Source organism: Trypanosoma theileri (genome assembly GCF_002087225.1).
Source record: "Trypanosoma theileri isolate Edinburgh chromosome Unknown TM35_Tth_21_V1, whole genome shotgun sequence".
Classification (NCBI taxonomy): Eukaryota; Euglenozoa; class Kinetoplastea; order Trypanosomatida; family Trypanosomatidae; genus Trypanosoma; species Trypanosoma theileri.
This window is the reverse complement of record NW_021639863.1, coordinates 176,252-190,263: the sequence shown is the minus strand read 5'-3', so window position 1 is coordinate 190,263 and position 14,012 is coordinate 176,252. Positions and strand designations below refer to the sequence as shown.

The 14,012-nt window shown below is 37.1% G+C and overlaps 7 protein-coding genes across 7 annotated transcripts; all 7 read left to right on the top strand.

The window, feature by feature from the left end:
* Window positions 1–135: 135 nt before the first annotated feature.
* On the top strand, window positions 136–1,755 carry TM35_000211710 (uncharacterized protein; the record flags this gene model as incomplete). The annotated part of the gene is made up of 1 exon (XM_029027021.1): window positions 136–1,755. One exon carries the CDS (start codon window positions 136–138, stop codon window positions 1,753–1,755), a length of 1,620 nt encoding a protein of 539 aa, XP_028881631.1.
* A 924-nt stretch (window positions 1,756–2,679) lies between these two features.
* TM35_000211700 (uncharacterized protein) lies at window positions 2,680–4,302 on the top strand (the record flags this gene model as incomplete). Its single annotated transcript, XM_029027020.1, has 1 exon — window positions 2,680–4,302. The coding sequence occupies one exon, from the start codon at window positions 2,680–2,682 to the stop codon at window positions 4,300–4,302; it is 1,623 nt and encodes a 540-aa protein (XP_028881630.1).
* Window positions 4,303–4,652: 350 nt separating this feature from the next.
* TM35_000211690 (uncharacterized protein) lies at window positions 4,653–6,926 on the top strand (the record flags this gene model as incomplete). The annotated part of the gene is made up of 1 exon (XM_029027019.1): window positions 4,653–6,926. The coding sequence occupies one exon, from the start codon at window positions 4,653–4,655 to the stop codon at window positions 6,924–6,926; it is 2,274 nt and encodes a 757-aa protein (XP_028881629.1).
* Window positions 6,927–7,542: 616 nt separating this feature from the next.
* On the top strand, window positions 7,543–8,163 carry TM35_000211680 (uncharacterized protein; the record flags this gene model as incomplete). The annotated part of the gene is made up of 1 exon (XM_029027018.1): window positions 7,543–8,163. The coding sequence occupies one exon, from the start codon at window positions 7,543–7,545 to the stop codon at window positions 8,161–8,163; it is 621 nt and encodes a 206-aa protein (XP_028881628.1).
* A 26-nt stretch (window positions 8,164–8,189) lies between these two features.
* On the top strand, window positions 8,190–8,813 carry TM35_000211670 (tRNA pseudouridine synthase 9; the record flags this gene model as incomplete). Its single annotated transcript, XM_029027017.1, has 1 exon — window positions 8,190–8,813. The coding sequence occupies one exon, from the start codon at window positions 8,190–8,192 to the stop codon at window positions 8,811–8,813; it is 624 nt and encodes a 207-aa protein (XP_028881627.1).
* Window positions 8,814–9,440: 627 nt separating this feature from the next.
* TM35_000211660 (uncharacterized protein) lies at window positions 9,441–10,592 on the top strand (the record flags this gene model as incomplete). The annotated part of the gene is made up of 1 exon (XM_029027016.1): window positions 9,441–10,592. One exon carries the CDS (start codon window positions 9,441–9,443, stop codon window positions 10,590–10,592), a length of 1,152 nt encoding a protein of 383 aa, XP_028881626.1.
* Window positions 10,593–11,780: 1,188 nt separating this feature from the next.
* Window positions 11,781–13,574, top strand: TM35_000211650 (uncharacterized protein; the record flags this gene model as incomplete). Its single annotated transcript, XM_029027015.1, has 1 exon — window positions 11,781–13,574. One exon carries the CDS (start codon window positions 11,781–11,783, stop codon window positions 13,572–13,574), a length of 1,794 nt encoding a protein of 597 aa, XP_028881625.1.
* Between the last annotated feature and the right edge of the window lie 438 nt (window positions 13,575–14,012).

Here is a 14,012-nt window from a genome sequence, read left to right as displayed (position 1 = left end):
TATATATATATATAGATATCCATGTTTATTTTTTGCTTTATTTTGTTCTTTTCCTTCTTGTTCTCTCAACAATAACAACAAAATAAAAACCATTTCAATATATATATGTATATAAAGTAGTAGTATCGTCTTCACATGCGACGTTCTTTAGTCGTGCAGCATTACGCGCTGCGAAATTCACGGGTCCTCTCCCGCAGAGCACCACTGTTCACATCTTCTCAACAACCATCACCATCACAACAACAAACACAACTGTATATTTGTAGTGCCGGTGCCCATTCATCCTCATCCTCTTATACAGCACTTTCTAACCAACAACGATGGATGGTAACAAGTTATTCCGGAAATACATCAACAACAACAACAACAGCGCAGGAAACTGCAATGACATCCGCCAATGGAGTTGAGGGGGCACTGCCAGTCACATACACACCGGGTTCAGGACCCAACGGGGCATTGACAGCCCCGACAACGGCTATTACAGGCCACTGTGATGTCTTATCTGAATGTATTGCCAAAGCAGATGAGTTGGCATTACAATTAAAAGCACAAAATGCATTAGGAGCAAGTGCGGAAATTCTCACACAAGAAGGAATGGAAGAATTTGTGGATGAACTCAAAACATCTGCGGTAAGTGAGATGACGGCACTTGTTCAGCAAATGCAAAAGACACCATTATTACAACAAGCAGGTATGCATGAACTTCGCCGTACACTTTATTATACTACATCATTAAAAGAAAGAGATTGGTTAGAAGAGACAAAGTATACAGCCGCTATGCGTATGTTAACTGTAGAAGTCTTACGTCGTGATAATGATGGTGTACTTTCAGCAGATGATGTACTTTACATCTCTACTCATGTGGTATCATCTAATTTTTATAATCGTCATTTATGGAATCGTATGGAAAAGGCAATGTTAAAATTTAGTAATTATGAAAATATTGATATGTCTTCTATTAAAGCCTTTTCTACACGATTATTTAAAACCCGACGTGGATGTGCAAAGGAAACACTTGATATTAGACGTAAAATATTACTTGCCCTTTCACGTCGAGTAGGAACTCTTGCGAATGACTTTGATCTCCCTTCATTATTGGGTATTCTACAGTGTTACACCGTACATGATCTCACGCCTTTTCATTTGGAACCACTCGCCATTCGGGCAACAAATCACGTGGGAGATTTCACACCGCATGAATGCGCAACGCTCTCACATGTACTCCGCAAATGGCGAACGATGCGACTGGAGGTGTGTGAGAGACTTGTAGAGCGGATTTGCACAGCAGATCAACTCACTCATCATATGGCGAATGCTGCTATGGTTAGTATTCGCACCTGCTATGCAAAGGTAAGTGATGGGGGGAGAAATGCCATGAATGCGGAACCAACTCGACAGAAATTACGGGCGATGGGAGAACAAGTTGGATGTCGATTGGATGAAGTGGATTATCCCGCACTTCCCGTTATTCTCAGCATTCTGGATGTGGTTGTTACTCTAAAGATATATGTGCCAAAGAAATCTCTGCAGGCCATCTTCACACAGGCAAATGATATGTTGGCGGTTGTGATGGAGCAGCGGGATGATCTCGTGGACCCAAAGACCGGCAAACGTGTGCGGCCCGTCACCGCGGAGGAGGGACGACAACTGCAGGCACTACTCGCACATTACGGCAACGATCTCGCCCCGGAGTTGGCACAGCGATTGAAGGAGGCCTTCCGTGAGGGTATGTTACCCGATGAGGCCTCACTGTAGAGAAGAGAGAAGAGAAGAGAAGAGAAGAAAAGAGAAGAGAAGAAAAAGAGAAAGAGGCAGAAATGAGGTGTTTGCATTGATGATGATGTTGATGATTGTTATTATTATTGTTTTATCATTGTTGTTGTTGTTGTTGTGTTTCTGGATTACTTTATTTATTATTATTTTTTTTTTTTTCGCTTGTTCTCTGTTTGCATGGCCCTCTTTTTTTTCATTTTGAAAAAGAGGAATCCAATAGTGATGATTGTGATGGGAGGAGATTGTCTGTGAAGGTGGGAGTTTAAATTACATGTGATGAAACCCGAAAATGGAAAAGAAGAAGAAAAGGAAAGGAAAGAAGGAAAGAAAGAAAAAAGGGAATGAGAGGAATAACAAGAATAAGAAATGGAGTTAGTGGGGCAATGGAGAGAAATGCTCAACAGAAAAAAAAAACAAAAGGAGAGAATTTATATTGCCCTCAAAAAAAAGAAAATTTTTTTCTGTTTTTTTTTTTTTTTTTCCTCACATATGGCACCATTAAAGAAAGAGAGATATATTTATAGTTATAAAAAGGTTTAATTATCGTCAACATTATTGACTTGTGCCTCTACTGAAGTTTGTTTGTTTGCTTCTTTCTTTCTTTCTTTTAAGAAAAAGAAATATGGAGGAATTTGTTAAGAGAGATTGAGAGATGCCATGAAAATTGCATTTTTCTCTCTTTTTTCTCTCATTCATCACACTACAAACAAAAAATTCCTTTTTTTTGCTTTTACTTGAACCTTGAATGCAACGGCAGCAGTACTGCTCACACTATCCTAACTCAGTAATGTTCATACTCTTATTATAATTGTTTTTTTTTTTTTTTTACATTCTTCTTCTTCTTATTTTGTTAATTTGTATATACATGAGGTCTTTTTTTTTTTTTTTTTTTTACTCCTTTCATCAATGATGACGAAGATAAATCTGTGTTGTCTCCATACACTGCGAAGATGGCGTATTCAAATACCGTCCATTTACTTTATTGGTTTACACCAGCGGCGATGTGAGCACAGTGATGCTCTTCACACACCGGAGAAATGTATACCATCAACGTCTTCTTCTGACCATTTAATTAAATCCAACCTCACAACAACAACAACAACACCAACAATAGAATCATCATCATCATCATCATCATTATTAGATATGCCTGTTTGGCAATATATTGTGGAGAGTATTCAAGAAGTAGTGATGACAAGAGGTGATGATGTAGACACTTGGCGTCGTTTCTGCAAACTTTGGCGAAAACACTTTCCAGTTGCAGAAGTGGATCAATTACGTTTATTGTTAGAAGAAGAGATTCTCTCTTTTAACACATTTGGTAAGAGTGAAGAGCGAATTCCACATGATTTACATTCTCTTCCTGTATTTCTACAGGCTTTATGTGCCTTGGTACAACTTGGTGAAGCCCAGTTGCCTCTTATCTTTACAGATTCACAATCGACAAACAAAATTACGGATTTAACGGAAAGAACTCTCTTTACTACCGTTATCAGAGAGTTACGTGTAGTTATCTTTTATTTGGCAGAAGAACGTCTTCTCTATGCCCTTTACGCTACTCATTATCATCCATCGGAGAATCCCACAGAGTCAAACCTTAATGAGAGTGGAAAAGAGATAATGCGGGATCTTTCACTCTTCACTGATTCTACAGTAGAGCGAGTGCGAGATATGGGTGTTCGTCTCACACCGAAGGAATTAGAAAATGTTATCTTATTAGCAGATGCGGCATCAGCTTTGTTAAGAATAGATCCACCGATTAAACTCATGCCTGTACTTTATCGTCTGTTGCTACCAGCACTTGGTGCATGTGAGCAACTCGACTCTTTCCGTCTTGCGGCACTCGCTACAGCGTTGGCTAGATGTGCAGATTTTAGTGACCCGACTAATAATAATGATAATAATAATAATAATAATAATAATGATAGTGGGAAGAACGGAGGAGAGACTCTTCGATCAACGGCCATCTCTTATACGGTGTGTTCTCATATGCATGCTTTGGCCCGTGCGCTAGAAGTTCAAATGCGGGCATCTATGCAACACGTACAAGACTCAGAAACAAAACGACGTCAGGCACAACTGCGATTACTTTCATTGAAGGAACGTAAAGAATTGGAGAAACAGCAGCAGCAACAACAGCAGCAGAAAAAGAAGAATGAAAAACTAGAGAAACATAATGGTGAGAATGCGGATGAGGGAATACTTCTTTTGGAAAATGTAGCGAGTGTGTGTAGTGCTCTCGCTGCTTTACGCTATGCGGATAAACGATTCTGGAGTGTTGTGATTGATTACACCATCACATCTCTTCAGTCATCATCATCATCTCTTTCTTCTTCTTCTTCTTCTCTTTTATTACAGGATGTACGAGACATTCTCTTTGCATTGGATCACGTCCATCAAAACAATGGATATGATCGTATCATGTCACTATTAGTTTCTTTACATCTCTTGGAGGAGCCTATTCCACCCCCGTCAGCGGTGAGAAAGGCAATGAAGGTAGTGAAGGGTCGGACGGCCAGTGATCTTTGAGGAGAAGTAAATTGCAAATATATATATATATATATTAATCTTTATATAAATTGCATTAGTGAATACTGGTGTTGTTTTTGCAACTCCTCTCACTTGAACTATTCTTGCGCCTCCTTATTGATTTTTTTTTCTTTTTTTTTTCTCACAAGTAAATGATGACTTCATACATAATAGCTGTTTGACAGATCCCATACTTCTTTCTATCATGTATGCACTACCTTTATTTCACTTTATTTGTTTTCTCTCTTTCTCTCTTTCACATTTCCATATCAACTATCCAAAAATAAAAAAATAAACAAAGCTCTCTTTCTTTCTCTCTCTCTCTCTCTGTGTATATTTCTCTTTCTATAATGGATGTTGAACGGCTTGTGAAGCTTGAGGAAGAATCATGGGCCTCTCCAGCCGCACGTGAACTGTACGCCACGCCGCTCATTCCCGGCTTTCCGTGGTATACACACCGCAGTGAATCCACCTTGACTGTACGCCGGTATATAGTGCCGTATCACTACACCTTCCGTGTGTTTGTAAAGGGACGATGGGCCGGACGGGCTTTATTAGATGTGTACAGTGAAGAACACGCCCATCACTCCCGTGCCTATTATGAGGCATGTGTACAGCAGGGACGACTGCGGCGACAACCTTGTCTACATCACAATGTACGTAGAAGTCGAATGAAACGATCACAAGGCGTGGATGTGCCGAATGAAAGTGAAGGAACCACTATCCAAACAACAGAAGAACCAACAGTATTACAACAAGGGGATCTCGTATTGCATACGATTCATAGACATGAAATACCTATAAAGATGGGGATAACAGGTGTGGATCCTATTCTTTTAGCTGCTGTACGTATTAAAGCGTATGGTCTTTTAATTGTACATAAACCTGCTGGAGTTCCCACACATGCGGGAGGTCGTTATTTTATGAATTCCTGTACATCTATGTTAGAGTATGTGTTAACACCCAAACGTCTCAATGCGTGGCTTATCCAACGTGATCCCTTACTGCAGTCCATTGTTTCCACTATACACTTAACGGAAGAAGAGATTCAAGAATTGCTCTTCTACTATAGTGTAAATGAAGAGAAAGAAAAAGAAAAAACAGGAAAAGGAATAGAAGTACTTGAATCTGTACCATTTGAACGTTTACCACGTCCTTGTTATCGTTTAGATAAAGTCACTTCGGGTGTATTATTGTTTGGAGTCTCGCGGGCCGCTACACGGCGGGTGGGAGAAGCCTTAACGAAGAAAACAAAACAAATGGAAACCGTCTTTTTACAAGAGTTGTTACTACCATTACGAGCCCAAAAGAAAGCGATGATGGAAAAGAATGAAAATAATAATAGTCCTCCAATACTAGAGGAAAAAATGTTAAAAAGTCTTTATGTGGGTGTGAGAAAACGATACTTGGCACGTGTGCATGGTCGTTTTCCTCAACAGGCATTACAACAATTCCATACACGGAATATTCCTAAGAAAGAAGGAGAAAGTGAAGAAAGTGAAGAAGAAGAAGAGAAAAAGAAAAAGAAGAAGAAATATAAACCAACGGATGGTCTTTTTCTCGCTACCAGTGGCTCTACTACACAGTGTGCAAAAACTAAAAGTCCTTCAATGGAAGAAATTGGACCAACGGTGTTACTCGCTTCTCCGTTAGTACATTACAAGTTTCGTGAAGATGACGATGATGATGAAAACAACCATAACACCACTGCCAATAATAATAATAATAATAATAATAATAATAATAATAATACTGCCAAGAACATCAATAACATCAATGATAATGATAATAGCACAGTACAATCTCCACAGGATGCCAGTCGAAAACAATTAAGAGAACCTTTCTTAACAGAAGCTGCAACACTCTGTCAACCACTACGTTACTGTGGCTCTTCTTCTTCATCTTATTCCTTATCATCTTATTCCTTATCATCATTATCATCTTCTTCACATATTGTACGGGATGAATGTGAGACTTTAGTTCACTGTGTGCCTTTCACAGGTCGTATGCATCAAATTCGTATGCATTTGAGTGATTGGGGACATCCAATCATTGGGGATGAGTCCTATTATAACGATAAGGAATCACAGGAACAAGGAGAGGAAAAGGAAAAGGAAAAGGAGAGAGAAACAGTTGAGACTACTAAACAAGATAAGAGGACAACGATATATTTTCGTGTGGAGGAATTACCCAAAACTTATCGTGAAACTTTTTATACACATGATGATCTTTGTTGGGAATGTTTGGGACGTATTCCAGTGGCTTCCTTTAGTAATAGTGTCCAAGGCGTTGTGGCTCTTCATGCGTGGAAGTATGAAATGGATCATCACTTATTATTAGTGGATGAAAATTCTAATTCTGCTGATCACAATATGGAAAGTAGAGAAGAGAAAAAGAAAGATTCTAGTGATAATAATAATAATAATAATAATAATAATAATAATAATAATAATAATAATAATAATGATAAGGAACACAAGGAAGAGTCAAGAGTTGATAAAGAAAGTTCTCCAGATCTTTGTTGTAGTTGGGATAGTGTTCATGAAAAAGAAGGTGGATTTGTTTGCCGGCAAGGACAGACTGTTATTTTCTCTGCACCTCCACCCACATGGTCACTTTGTTGATATTGATGTTATTGTGTTTGTATATGAACATCTAGTTTGTGTTTATTTGTTTCTTTGTTACCATTTCATTCTTTAAAGTTCCTTATTTATTCGTATGTTCTTTTATTATTATTATTATTATTATTATTATTATTATTATTGTTAATTTTTACTTCGAGTGGTACAAGCATGCATACTTATATATATATATATATACTCACAGATTTATAAAACATTACTTGTGTAAACAAGTTATACGGATTAATACACTTTTATTATTTATTATTGTTATTATTAATATTATTAGTTTTGGTATTAATGTATACACTGTTTCTTTCTATCTCTCATTATCTATCGATCTATTTCTTTCTTTCTTTCTTTATACATTTTATCCTATTCGTTTGTGAAGGTACAAAGACGGTAAAGTGAAAGGCGCCAAAGAAAAAGAAAAAAGGGTTGAAAGGAACAACAACAACAACAAAAAAAAAAAATAAGAAATCGAATCACAGAGTAACAATCCCCTCTCCCCTCCCCTCACCCAAAGAAACAGAAATATTTTTAAATAAAGGAAAGAACACACATATACACACACATCTATTTATATATATATAGAGAGAGAGTGGAGTAGAAAGGGATGATGCTCTTTGATACTCTGCGAGTTGCCGAGTGCTCCATATGTTTACAAACACTTCTCCCTGGCAGTAGTGGTAGTTGTGGCTCACCTTCGCCTAGAAATACTCCACAGAAAAATAAACCTATATCTTCACAAGGATCCACCCACTCACGAAGAGATGTAGAGGGAACAGAAAGAGAAAGAGAAAGAGAAAGAGAAGAAGAAGAAGAGGAATTTAGAATCACATTCGCACCGGGTGTTCCGCGTCTTAATGATGGGAATGAACTTGGTATTGATAGTATCACACGCACCTTTCTCTCAGCAGTGGAGGAGTATCGTAAAAAGGAAAAACGTTCACATGGACTGAGTCCTGGTGATTTAGATGAGAGTCATGTAAACATGGGGAATGAAGGTATTGTGGTATTACCATGTGGTCACATGCTTCACTTCCCCTGTGCTGTTCAATTATATGAATATAAAAATGATGCGAAATGTCCTATTTGTCGTCAACCGCTTAAAGGGGTTTCCGATTTCTTACTCTTCTCTCCTTCTCAGCGTCCATCATTATCTCATAATAATAATAATAATAATAATAATAATAATNATCTTCTTCACATATTGTACGGGATGAATGTGAGACTTTAGTTCACTGTGTGCCTTTCACAGGTCGTATGCATCAAATTCGTATGCATTTGAGTGATTGGGGACATCCAATCATTGGGGATGAGTCCTATTATAACGATAAGGAATCACAGGAACAAGTAGAGGAAAAGGAAAAGGAAAAGGAAAAGGAGAGAGAAACAGTTGAGACTACTAAACAAGATAAGAGGACAACGATATATTTTCGTGTGGAGGAATTACCCAAAACTTATCGTGAAACTTTTTATACACATGATGATCTTTGTTGGGAATGTTTGGGACGTATTCCAGTGGCTTCCTTTAGTAATAGTGTCCAAGGCGTTGTGGCTCTTCATGCGTGGAAGTATGAAATGGATCATCACTTATTATTAGTGGATGAAAATTCTAATTCTGCTGATCACAATATGGAAAGTAGAGAAGAGAAAAAGAAAGATTCTAGTGATAATAATAATAATAATAATAATAATAATAATAATAATAATAATAATAATAATAATAATAAGGAACACAAGGAAGAGTCAAGAGTTGATAAAGAAAGTTCTCCAGATCTTTGTTGTAGTTGGGATAGTGTTCATGAAAAAGAAGGTGGATTTGTTTGCCGGCAAGGACAGACTGTTATTTTCTCTGCACCTCCACCCACATGGTCACTTTCTTGATATTGATGTTATTGTGTTTGTATATGAATACCTAGTTTGTGTTTATTTGTTTCTTTGTTACCATTTCATTCTTTAAAGTTCCTTATTTATTCGTATGTTCTTTTATTATTATTATTATTATTATTATTATTATTATTATTATTATTATTATTGTTGTTAATTTTTACTTCGAGTGGTACAAGCATGCATACATATATATATATATATACTCACAGATTTATAAGACATTACTTGTGTAAACAAGTTATACGGATTAATACACTTTTATTATTTATTATTGTTATTATTAATATTATTAGTTTTGGTATTACTGTATACTCTATCTCTTTCTATCTCTCATTATCTATCGATCTATTTCTTTCTTTCTTTCTTTATACATTTTATCCTATTCGTTTGTGAAGGTACAAAGACGGTAAAGTGAAAGGCGCCAAAGAAAAAGAAAAAAAGGTTGAAAGGAACAACAACAACAAAAAAAAAAAAATAAAAAATCGAATCACAGAGTAACAATCCCCTCTCCCCTCCCCTCACCCAAAGAAACAGAAATATTTTTAAATAAAGGAAAGAACACACATATACACACACATCTATTTATATATATAGAGAGAGAGAGTGGAGTAGAAAGGGATGATGCTCTTTGATACTCTGCGAGTTGCCGAGTGCTCCATATGTTTACAAACACTTCTCCCTGGCAGTAGTGGTAGTTGTGGCTCACCTTCGCCTAGAAATACTCCACAGAAAAATAAACCTATATCTTCACAAGGATCCACCCACTCACGAAGAGATGTAGAGGGAACAGAAAGAGAAAGAGAAAGAGAAAGAGAAGAAGAAGAAGAGGAATTTAGAATCACATTCGCACCGGGTGTTCCGCGTCTTAATGATGGGAATGAACTTGGTATTGATAGTATCACACGCACCTTTCTCTCAGCAGTGGAGGAGTATCGTAAAAAGGAAAAACGTTCACATGGACTGAGTCCTGGTGATTTAGATGAGAGTCATGTAAACATGGGGAATGAAGGTATTGTGGTATTACCATGTGGTCACATGCTTCACTTCCCCTGTGCTGTTCAATTATATGAATATAAAAATGATGCGAAATGTCCTATTTGTCGTCAACCGCTTAAAGGGGTTTCCGATTTCTTACTCTTCTCTCCTTCTCAGCGTCCATCATTATCTCATAATAATAATAATAATAATAATAATAATAATGATAATTATGATAATAATAATAATAATAATAATAATAATAACGGAAGTGGTGATAGTGGTGATGATGTACAATTTACCGGTGAACGTCGTGTTGCGGCGGTAGATGCGTATAGTTATCGTCTTCATCGTGAGACTCTTGAGTTAAAAAGACGACGACGAAACTTACGAGGTCGTGAAGGAGAACTTACAAGTAGTAAAGAACAATTAGAAGAACAATGCCGTGTACTTCAAAAATCCGCAGGAGAGTCTCGACGTCGGTATGAAGTCTTAACAAATCAAGGTTCAGTAGGAATAGAACGTTTAGCACAACTTCAAAGTGTAGCCCGTGAAACTCATACCTCGTTGAATCTTCTTACGAAGGAACTTGCAAAGTTAACACGTGAATTAGTAATGTTAGATCGTCAGGTTGAAAAGTATCGTCAGAGACTACAACGTTGCCGGGCAGTTCAGCGTGGAGAAGTCGTAAATGAAGAAGAAACTGGCACAGTACATGGGGATGTTTCCTCTTTAGGTCTCCGTAAACGGAGGCTTAAAAGTCCTGAGAGTGGAAGAATGTTATCATACTATATCTAGCCTGAATATAAAATGTATACATATTACATATAGGTGGCGGTGGTGATAGTTAGTACTGGTAGTTACCCAACGCTATATGTATATATATATTTATAGAAACAACAATATATACAGAATGGAATACAGTAAAAAATGATGGGGAAAGATAAACAAATATACACGTAATCGTATATATACGTTTTTCCATACTATGAAGAGTTTGGTTAGACAAACGTCTCTGCCGTTGGATCTTTTCGCTGATGTGCTTTGTTCATCATAATTTGCGGTTAAGAGTTGGAGCGATTTTTTTTTTTTATTTATTTGTGGTGGTTAGTGCTCTTTTTCTTTTTTTTTTGAGAGCGAAAAGAAATAGAGTGAAGGTCTTCAGACACAAGTGAGAAACAGTGAAAAATGTGAAAAGAAAACCACGTCTCCCCTGTCGTTGCCGTTTCTTTTTTTTTTTTTTTTCTGTTTTTTCTGTTTTTCTAGTTGAAAAAAAAAAAATTTATATCTTTCCTACGCGAGATGTATGCCTTCCTGAAATTTGTCCCTAATAGTTTTTATCTCGTCACCCAAAATCCCTTTTTTTTTCTTTTCCTATTCTTCTTTTTGTACAATACTTTTTCACCCACACAAGAAAGAAAAAAAAAAAAACAGTAACAGAAAAAAAAGGGTGAGAGTGGGTGTTTTGGTAGTGTTTGGCTTAGAGAAAAAAAAGAGAAGAAATGGTTTAGTTAGTTTACTTTTTTTTTTTTTTTAGTTATCCCTTAGAGAGAAAAAGAAAGAGAGAGACTGTGTGTACATCTTCTTTATTTATTGTAGACCTTTCATGTGTATATTTGTGGGAATTTACTCAATAATAATTATTATCTTCTCTCCATTTTTAAATGATTCTTATGGCTCCTATAGCTCAGTCGGTTAGAGCGTGGGTCTAATAAGCCCAAGGTCACAGGTTCGACCCCTGTTGGGAGCATCTTTTTCCCCATCTTCTCTCTCCCTATTCTTTTTATTATCAAAACATTTTTGAAAATTTATTCGGATGATCTTTTTTTTTTGTTGTTGGAATATATGGAAACTGATGGTGTATGTTTGTATTTGTTTCTTTGATTCTATTTTTTTTTTTTCTCTCAAAGTTGAAAAAAAAAGGAAAGGACTCTGGGGATATAAAACTAATAAAGAGCGAAAAAGAAAAACAAAAAAAAAAAGATAATGGCTCGCGAAAAGAACGACAAGGACGCACGTAAAAAAGAGGAGCAAGAAGAAGAGGAAGAAGAAGAAGAAGAAGAAGAGGAGGAGGAAGAAGAAGAGGAGGAAGAAGACGAAGAATGGACAGAACTTGTTGAACTTGAGGAGTACCAAGATGGACCTAGTACATATTATGTAGGTGGATTTAGTACTTTAAAAAATCTACAGGATGTATTAGAAATCGTAACATACCGTGAAGATCTTGTTCTTGTTTATCCTGGTTCATATACTGAGAAGGAGGTAAAAATGGATGAAACACGTTTAGATGGTCTTCACATAATGGGTGTACCTGTGGCGATGGGACTAAAGTATGGATATCCTAAAAAACTACGAATCCCTACAGATCAACGTCGTATAGGACCTTGGTATGCACCTTTTGGGGCTGAGGCACCAAAACCAATTACAGTAACTCCTACAAAATCAGATCCATCATGTTTTCCTGTATTTAATGGGAAATTGGTAGTAGTTAACAGTGGACCTTTTATTGCTACTGGTAAAGAAGATTCAACAGAACCGGTACTAAAACCTATCAAACACTATGATCCTCGAGAAGATGCAATGGATGATGAAGAGGAGGATGAGGAGCATGAAAGAGAAAATGAAGATCAAGATGAGGATGAGGAAGAAGCAAATAAAAAGAATACTGTTGTATCACGATTAGAAGTACAAGGTTTGTGCTTCCTTGGAGGAGTCTCTTTTGAGTCTCTTAGTCGAGCTACTATTCGTCACTGTGTTTTTGGTAATCAAATAATCCAAAAATTATCCGAAGTGAATGGAGTAACATCATCTTCATCTTCTTCAACACCACCACCACAGCAAGATCAATCATCCTCATCACAAGATCAAACATCACCATTGGTAACGACCTTAGTAGGTCATCCTTTAACTGCAGTACAGGTGGAATTCTGTGTTATTTATGGAGGGAAAGAGCATGCGGTTTATGCTTTTCCACGATGTGGGTTACGTATTCATAACTCACTTATTCTCGCTCCTCAAGAAGGACAAAAAGCAGAATCAGAGGGTTTATTATATCGTGCCGCTCGTCACGCCCAACAAAGTCCAATTCTTCGTCTTGCACATAGATGGCAACATATATTGGATCAAGCAAAAATACCAAAAACAACCACAACGGCAGTTGGTGTTTACTTGGATGATGCAGATGTTTCCATTCAGGATTGTTTTATTGCACACAGTGGTATTGGTATGCTTTTATTAAATGGATGCACAGGTACAGAAGTTTGTGCTACGCGAATGGAAAGTCATAGTACTGTTGGGATCTTGGCTTCTGGAAGTGGGGGTTCAGCAAAAATAAAACGCTGTGCGGTAAGGTGGTGTGGTCGAGAATGTCTACTTATTAAAGGTCCTGTTCCACCATTGCTACCAGATCCATTGCCTGAAGAAACCCTACTGCAAGAGTCTATGAATGCAAAAGAAAAGGAAGAAGAAGAGGAGGAAGAGGAAGAAGAAGAGGAAGAAGAAGAAGATGCGAAGGAAAAGGCTCTAAATGTTGTCCCGCAGCCACCACTCATACCTACACAGCATCTCACATTACGAGGAAATGCCTTTGAGGGTGGAGTACGTCTTGAGGGTGATATCAGTTGCTTGTCTATGTGTGATAATGTTATTTATATTGGTAAAGATGATTCCACAACCGCTATTCCACCCTTTGTAACACCTGCAGAAGATAAACATTTTGCAGTGAAGGGTTTTGAGATTCACCTGCGTGGGGCCACACCTGCGCCAAGTGAGGCTGAGTAGAGAGACACATATAGATAAGGAAGAAACGCAAAGGAGTAAGGAAGAGTGAGGGAAGAGAGATAGATAGAAAGAGAAACTCCATTTATCTATCTATCTATCTATCTAACTATGCATATGATGCTGGAAGAAAAGAAAATGAAAGAACTGAGTGTATACAAGATCGAATGTAATTAGAAGATGGTGGATCAATCTACCTTTTTTTTTCCTTGAATCTTGTATTTTCTTTTTTCTTTTCTTTTTTTCTTTTTATTCTTCCTCTTCTTCTTTTCTAGATATTCTTTCTTGAGAGGATTAACTGTATTTGATGTAAATGAGACACAATGGGAGAAAAAGAAAACAAATGGAAAGAAGAAATACGTACAAGGTAGGTAAAAAAAAAAAAAGGTCATTACGAGTTTTCAGCTGTCTTTTTTTTTTTTTTTTTTTTTTTTTTTTCTT